General features: G+C 34.9%; 1 protein-coding gene and 1 non-coding gene across 2 annotated transcripts; both read right to left on the bottom strand.

The window, feature by feature from the left end:
- Positions 1-1,385: 1,385 nt before the first annotated feature.
- Positions 1,386-2,552, bottom strand: LOC149002872 (glucan endo-1,3-beta-glucosidase, basic isoform-like). Its single transcript, XM_089138775.1, has 2 exons — positions 2,450-2,552; positions 1,386-2,335 (listed from the first exon to the last, which is right to left on the bottom strand). Exons 1-2 carry the CDS (start codon positions 2,550-2,552, stop codon positions 1,386-1,388), a joined length of 1,053 nt encoding a protein of 350 aa, XP_088994901.1.
- Positions 2,553-4,620: 2,068 nt separating this feature from the next.
- Positions 4,621-4,692, bottom strand: TRNAC-GCA (transfer RNA cysteine (anticodon GCA)). The gene has a single exon. It is a non-coding gene; the product is annotated as a tRNA-Cys (tRNA).
- Positions 4,693-8,455: the final 3,763 nt, after the last annotated feature.

The raw sequence follows: 8,455 nt of genomic DNA on the forward strand, positions 1-8,455 counted from the left end.
TTTTAATTCTTGGTAAAAACAAAATTATGAGATGGACAGATTTTAAAAAAGATTTACAGATATTTAAAAAAAAATTTACTCAAATGGATTTTATTTAATAAAATAATTATCAAATTCTAAATTTAATGATAATATTTTTCACTCGAGAATAATAATTTTGTAATTTACTGTTATCTAAAAATCTCAAACAATTGTCTACCTATTTTAGGAATTGAATTAGATATAATTAAAAAGATTTACAAATATTAACTATTTATATATAAAAATTTGAAGGTAATTTAGGTAGTTCATGGGAGAGAATATTAATTGTGCGGAAAAATTATCATAAAATTTAAGATTAATTAATTATTTTTAAAAATAAAATCCATTTGAATTAATTTTTTTGTGAAATGCTCTGTGAGGCATGAGCAAAAACTCACAAAAAACTAGAGTTCTCCTTAGAAGAACTCTTCTAATAAGTGTTCAATGAGTTACAATATGCATCCACTTAATATTTTAAATAACGGATTACAATAAATCCAATGATACTGATTAGATTAGAATATTACACGTGATTGAATCTTATAACATATTCAAAGATTTCAAAAAATAGAGGAACCATATGCGAAAACCCAAGAAATTGGGGCGGTGGAGGGATTGTTCTTCTTTCTCCAACATATTATTTCTTATCTTTGATTTCTTCTCTTGTTCTTTAGGTCCCTTAGGGCAGAGAGAGATTATGGATTTATAAATCACTTGGAAGATTAGTGGTTAACTTGGGGGACAGAGCAAGACAAATACGAGACAAACAAGACCAAACTAAGAGCAAATTAAAAAGGTGGGTGGAAGAAACGAACACCAAAAACATAACGACAGATTTTTGTGAAGGTACGATAGCTTTTTGAAATCTCCGTTCCCCCCCTAAACCGATCCGTTTAGTGTAAAAGGTGAATCTAAGATCATGAATCTGAAATTTTACAACCAAACGGGTATAATTCTCAAATTCATGAATTCAGAGATTTGAAATCTCTGGATTCATGTAACCAAACAGGCCCTTAAAGATCTTTCACAATCAAGATTTGTTTGAAAGAGATAATTTTCTTTTTCTTTGCACTAAGATCTTAATCTTTGAATACAGACACAAGAAAAGGAAAGACACATATTGAACTGCAGAGTTTCCCCAACAAATTCTTTAGATTTACAAATCCAAGCTTCTTTCTTAAAGTAAACAAAATCATTCAAGAGGGTAGCATTGAGAAATAGAGTGAAGCAAAACTAATTAAATGCTTGTATACCTACACTATTTTCTTTTTAACCAAAAAAAAAATTGAAAAAGAAAACCCAAACTGGAGATAGTGTCTCCTTCCATCAAGTATCCAACCCTGTCACTATTTTTTACCCCACATTCAAAGGAAGGTAATTGGGTATTTGGCTTGTTTATCTGGAGTGAATAACCCCCAGTGCATCTCTAACTCAGGAGTCTTTTCATTCTCATCAAACATAGCAAACACGTAAGTCTCCAAAGGCCCAGGTTTCTTTGGAGTTCCATTGCTGACATGTGAAATCAGATTTGTATTGTAAGTCAGTGCAGTATCAACTGATGTTGAAGTTCCTGCTGCAGTTGGCCAACCAGTCTCCGACACAACCAATCCAACAGAGACACCATTTGCCTTGTCAAGAGCAAAGTGAAAAGCATCAACCATGGCATCAAATAGGTTTTGGTATGCAAGGCCACTATTTGGATCTGGTGTTACATTTGCTTGGGATGTAAAGAGTGCATAGGAAAGGCTAATATCAGCAGTGTTATCTTGGTAAGCGAAGTAAGGATAAATATTTGCTAGCAATGGTGCTCCACTTTGGTCCAAGAAAGTAATAATAGGCCCTATATATGACATCACATCATCTCTAAATTGACCCAAGGATGGTGGGTAGGTGTTGCCAAGGATTCCAGCTTCAACAGATGTGGAGACCTTGATTTGTAAGCCAGAAGCTTGAATTGCCATGAGAATCCTTTGCATGGCAGGAAGAACAAAGTTAGCCAATTGAGCTTTGTCATTGACAGGACTAATTTCGTTGCCAGCAACAATGTACTTGAAATTAACACCAGGGTAAGCAACAATATTCCTCTGCACCCAGTCATTTGCAATGGCATCATCGGTTGAAATACCTTGAAGTTCTTCATTGGGAATACCCAACATGAGTTCAATGTTGGAGCCACTCAGAGCTTGGAGAGCTTCTGGGTTTGGAGCATATAGTCTCATTCTTTGAATGTTTTGGGATTTGTATAGATCCACAACTTCTTGTGGAGGTGGTAAATCGTTTCCATTCATTCCATAGCAAACACCTATTTGTGCACCTGCATTACACAGACCCAGAATTAGTTTTTTATCATTAGATCAAATGACAAAACTATCACTAAAACTAGTATGACATGCACATATTTTTCTTTTGCAGATAAGAAGAGAGAGACCTGTTACGTCTAGCATTGCCATTAGCAGTCCAAAGAGAAGTAGCATTGTGGCAGCAGCAGTAGAACAGTGGTAGCTTTCTCTTGTTGCAGAATAAGTAGCCATTAACACAAAGAAAGAGGAATAGAACAAAAGAAAGCTCAGAGTTGGTGCACGAATCGTGTAACTACAATGGGTTCTCTTATATAGGGATAGAAGGGCACTGGGAATTCGGAAAGAATTATATTTAGAAACTTAATTTTTAGGTTTGAATCTGTGTCACGGTTAAGGCAGGTTGGTAGTTTTGAAGATCTCAAGAAGAATAATATGGAAAACTCGAATTGCAGAGTGAGATCAGAAGCCATTTAAGTGTAGTTGCAACGAGAAATAAACGGAAGGAAATCATCAAATCAATCAATACTCAAGCGGAAATTTTTGGTAACTACTAAATTGGCAATTACTGAACATTAGTATGAAATCAGTATCGAATATCATATAAATATAATTAATTGTTTAATTTTGGATAAAAAAAGATCTCACGCAATCTCATTGTAGATTGTCGTAAGGGTTCCATTTTCTCTCTGCCTTTCTTTATTTGGTAGCTATTGTTGTGTAGTAAGAGATTACTACTCTTAGAACAGCTAGCAGCATCGACTTGGTTCATATCTTATTGTGTGTTTCTTTACTTTCCAAGCATGGGCTAGTGAATCTTTACTTGTGAGTAGGGGTGTAAACGGACTGGATTTGAATCAGATAGTGGTAGTACCATATCCGCATCCTATTATATCAGACGGACGGATTCGGATGATAATTAGATAATTATTTTCTTAAGTAGATTCTTCTAAATGAGCATGAATACATATTGAACACAAGTTTTAGACTACATGTTTATATCTTTACCATTTTATTTGTGAGGGTTAAGTTTGAAATTTAAAAATTTAACGACTTTGATATTTATTTTAGTAGAAAATATAGAAAAAATAGTCACATATCATAGGTACAAAATTTATAAAATAAGAAAAATAAATCTAAATAAGTAACTTAATCGGATAATTTTATTGGATGAATAATCGGTAAGAAAAGGGTGTATCATATCTGCATCTTATTAATAATCGGACGAATTCGGATACCCCTAAACTTATACGAATGTGAATTCAAAAGCGAATTTCGATTATTCATTTACAGCCCAACTTACGAGTGTAGGAATGCATATGAGTCCTTTAGATTGAATCTATAAAAAATGGGTCCTTCATTGTGGATTCCACCTGGACCATGCCTCACATATATCAATGTACATTCACATAAGGGATGGGGGCTATAGGCTCATGGTATAGAAACTTGGGGGATGGATGGAGGGACGAAAGGTTCGAACTCAAGACTTTCTTAATCTTAGTACCTCTATGCAGGAAGTTGCTATCACCATGGCAGAAGCACGAACTAGATTTCATCCAATTCACATTGGACACAGTTCAGTTTAAATTTAGTAAGAGAGACAACCATATGGTGAAAAAATCTCATGCCATCTCGTTGTAAAGTCTCAGTGGGTTTTACTGTTTTATATCAGTTTCTCTCGCCTTAAATATTGGACGCCCCCATTTGGTAGCTATTCGAAGGTGATTGTACATTTCAAAATTTGCACAACTAATTTACCCAAAAAAAAAAAAGATTTGCACAAGTTTTTACATTATTGCGTATGTATGTTGTAAATATGTTTAAAACTTAATATTATTTTTATATAAATAAATGTTTTAATCGTGTCTTTTATCCTATGGTTTTATTTAGTCCCACATCAGGTTGAGAGGAGCTGATTATAAAATTTATATATAGTAAGGGCCCATGTAATATTAATTTGGGCCACACGAACCGAGCTATATGACTTGGGACTTAGTCTGAAAAGCCCTGGGTGAAAATGTGTAGATGCCATTAGAGAGATGACCTTACCCTTTCACCCACTTTTGGGATGCCATTAGAGAGATAACCTTACCCTTCACCCACTTTTGGGCTTTATATAAACACATTTTCGAGTTCATTTTAAGTACGGATTTATTCCTCCAAAAATTTTCTTACCAAAAAACAGGATTTAGATTCCAGATAATTGCTTATCGGATAATATCTGGATAAATTTTTATCCAAATAGAATAAAGTATTTTATTATTTATTTTTTTTTTTGAGAAAGGTAAAAATTTTAAGTAAGAGGGCCCAACCGGGTTCGAACCGGTGACCTCTTGATCTGCAGTCAAATGCTCTACCACTGAGCTATGGACCCTTAGCTGATATTTCATTTTTTTTTCCTGCAAAGGGATGATAATCAGATTCGGAAACCGGTAATCGATAATCGGATAATCGAAAATTATTCGGTTAGAGTAAAGAAATAAATATTCTTCTCTAGAAAAAGGGTTACTATTCGTATTCGGAAACCGGTAATCGGATAATTAGAAATTGAAAATCGAAATTAAAAAATTAAAAAAATGACAATCACCAATCAAAAATCAGATAGTTTATCGGATCGGATTATTATCGGATATCCGACAAAGTTCCGGATTCGGATACTGGTGTATCCGAGCTGAATCAAATCCGTTTACAGGTCTACACGAGGCTAAAGTTTCTCAAGGACTTATAGAGGTTAATTAACTTCTGAAAATTGTGCAAGTCTAGAATGGGTGCCAATAGAAAATTTTTAGTTATCATCTACCTATGGAATCTCAAGAAATATTTCCCCATAATCTAACTATGGAATTCATAACACACTCTAATGGATTTCGCATCTCATGGTTTATTTTGCAGCTTTGGTATGGCATGAAAATTACTAGGAAAGCATCGAATGGAGAATCTCGCATTGCTTTCGTGAACGAATCCAATTGAAAATTTGCTTGCAAATTGCAACAAATGATCAGACTTCTACCTCAAGAGGCGAGTGGCCTAAACCTATCCAAAGAGAGTGGCGATGGGATGCAATGCAGCTCCTGAGATTCAGGTTTAGTTAAGTGTTGCTATTTTATTATGTCTTTCTTGCTTCATTTCTAATAAAGGTGTATTGGGGCAACTATATTTGTAGGGTTAAGTGTTTGGTTATTGTGTGTGTAATTCCATTTCTAATATCCAATAAAGTTTGGTCCTTTTATTTAGACAAAAATAATGTATGTCCTTCCAAGATAAGATGTTCTTATATTGTGCAATAGACAACCAAAGGTTGGCTCATTTTGCAACAACCAACATCTCTTAGTGAAGAGGTCTTGAATTTGACTCTACTTGGTGAATTATGTAATAGACCCCCCTGGTAGCATGCCCCTAACATATATAAAGTTCCCTTGGACCAAAAACTATATTGTCTAGTAGAAAAAGGTTTTTATATATTTAAATAACTTCCTTTTTCACCTGAATTTCTAAGAGAAGATTGGATTATTACTTTCTTAGGTGAAAGGACTAGGGGTAAATAGGTCAATGCAGGGTTGGTAGAGTGGTAAGATCCATACTTTTCAGTGGAGAGGCCATGGGTTCGACCCTTGCGGACGACAAAGCTCCCTCTCAAGATGTAATCGAGGTGCATGCAAGCTGACCCGGATGAACCTTAGACCAAAAAAAAAATAAAAAACATTTATAGAGAGTTGGGATCAACCTAACATTTATAGAGAGTTGGGATCAACCTAACTTAAGATTGCCCGTGATTACCACTATATAGCCCTAAGTTTTATGCATTAAAAGATAAAAGAACATGAACCCGACCCACTCTGAACGGAGGAATCACATTCAACAACAATGGGGCTAAAGTGGAAAATCACTGCTAAAACAAAATATTAATTCAAAGCATAAAATCAAGGTTAATTTGGACCAAACCCTCAACCTAACACTCCAATATCCATGAGAAGAAAGTTTTTCCCTGAAATTTAGATTTTGGACAGTTTAAACCCTAGCTTAGGAAGTTACCTAGTGGACCAACTAGATTAACAAACTTTATTCTTTTTTTATTTTTTTTTTTTTTTATTTTTTTACGTTCAAATTCCAAACACTTGGCGATACTTGATGGGTGCCAACCCAGGACCTCACGACTCAAAATCAAGAAATTCTATTATTTTTTTTTTGGTGAAGGGAAGTTGGACTTTGAACTCACTTCATTTTGAAAGCTGTCGCATTTTTTCTCTCTTTCTCCCAAGCCTTCTCCCTCAGAAAACCGGAAGAGGAACGTTCGTCTTTCTCCCAAGCCTTCTCCCTCAAAGAAAACCAGAAGAGGTACGTTGGCTTTCTTTCTCATGTGTTCATCAATCCGGTTAAGTTTTCTTTCCGAATCCAGTTCATATTTACTCATTTAATGCACTTCATCGTTGATCAGTTGCACACAAAGATGAATTCAAATGGAAACCATGATGGATCATGTCTTGGACTTCAAGAAGATCAAGAAAAGGTACGTACGTATTGTCTTCATTAATTTCTTCCATTAACAGAGTCCAGTCTGAGCATCGCATCGCCCTCATCTCTTCGCTGAAGTAAAAGACCAAAGCAAAGATCAGAGGGAATTTTTTTTAAAACTCTACTGAGAAAATTTAACGAAGCACTTCTAACTGCTCTATTAAGCCAAACTCTTCAATCTTCTGGGTTTTTCTTTTTCTATGAGGGAGATGGACGAAACCACCTCTCTCGCTCATATCATTCGCCCTTCAACTTTAATTGCCATCACCGAGTGGAACACAAACCTCCAGGATATCAGGGAGGAAGTAAAAATTTTAATGGCGTTTAAACCTTGCTTAAGAATTGAATGACTCTCTCTGTTTGTCGTGTTGACGAACGACCAGCAACTGAACTAGTTTGACCGATTCTTTGAAAGAATTGCTGGTGGCATAAAATCAAAATTGATTGACCATATTGACTCAATAATTTATCAGCTCAGTCTTGTTTAAAATGAATTTATAATTTTTGAGCTTTCTATGCACAAAGAAAATTGCTGAAGTTTGTCCTTCTTCAATTTCTGTGCTTTATTGTTTTTTATAAGTTAGTTTTCTTCTAGTTTCTTCTCTTTTGGTTTGATAACTTCATATTAGGATCTTACTAGGAGGGGGTAATTTGTCTCGTTGCCTCCCTACAGTCCAAATCCCAATTGAATGTCCACAGATCTTACCACAAGTAAGGAACTGGTCAGATTCAAGCACAGGTAGGCTACCATAATGGGTCCCAATTTCAGAGGTAAAATCTTTAACAGGGTTTTATTTTGTAAACTTAGAATGTCCTAGGCTGGATAAATGTAACTTCTAAGAAAATCTTTTACCGTTGGCATCATATCCATCAAGGGTATTTTAGACATTTTTCTGATCAATTAATGGTTCTAAAAGAAAAGAAAGTAATTATCAATTTGGTGTAGTTATAGGGTATCTGAGCTTTTCCCCATATGTCTTGGGTGTTCTTAAAATTTTCCCAATAAAAAATTAAAAAACAAGTCATCAAGTAACTTTATTTATTCAAAGTAGCAACTCTTATTGTGTGTCATTACAAACTGTGATCAAGTAAGATTTTTTATACAGAGCTCATGTAATTGGCCAAGATAGTCATTGACTCATTACATCATTAATGTGTTGGGAGCTGGACCACTTGGAACTTTATGTTGCTTTTGAACATAAACATTTCCTTTTGAGTGTATTCCTGAAGGGGTTTTGCTCTTGAAATCCATGTGAATTGGCCTTGCTTCAACAAAGAAGAGCGTCACTTGAATGCAACAACAAATAAACAAACTAAATATTACTAATGTCTTTCGTATAAGGTGCCTTGAAGCTTCCATTGCTTTAAGAAGAAGTTTACAAGGAAGGATATGGTGTATGATGAATTTCTCTACTAGGGAAATGGTTGATTTATATGGGAATTTTAGGAAGCTTAGATTTTAGATCTAGGAATAAAAGTGAACCTAACACTACCAAACTCAGAAAAAAAAGTCTCAAAACCTATAAACCCAAGTTTCTACTCATCCAATCTAACGATGTAGGAACACCATTAAGAAGAAGAGAGAGACATTTGGCACCGATTTCTCCCTGAGAGAGAGAGGCACC

The sequence above is a fragment of the Hakea prostrata genome, chromosome 10 (assembly GCF_041222555.1).
Source record: "Hakea prostrata isolate BN-2017 chromosome 10, UWA_Hpros_2, whole genome shotgun sequence".
Lineage (NCBI taxonomy): Eukaryota > Viridiplantae > Streptophyta > Magnoliopsida > Proteales > Proteaceae > Hakea > Hakea prostrata.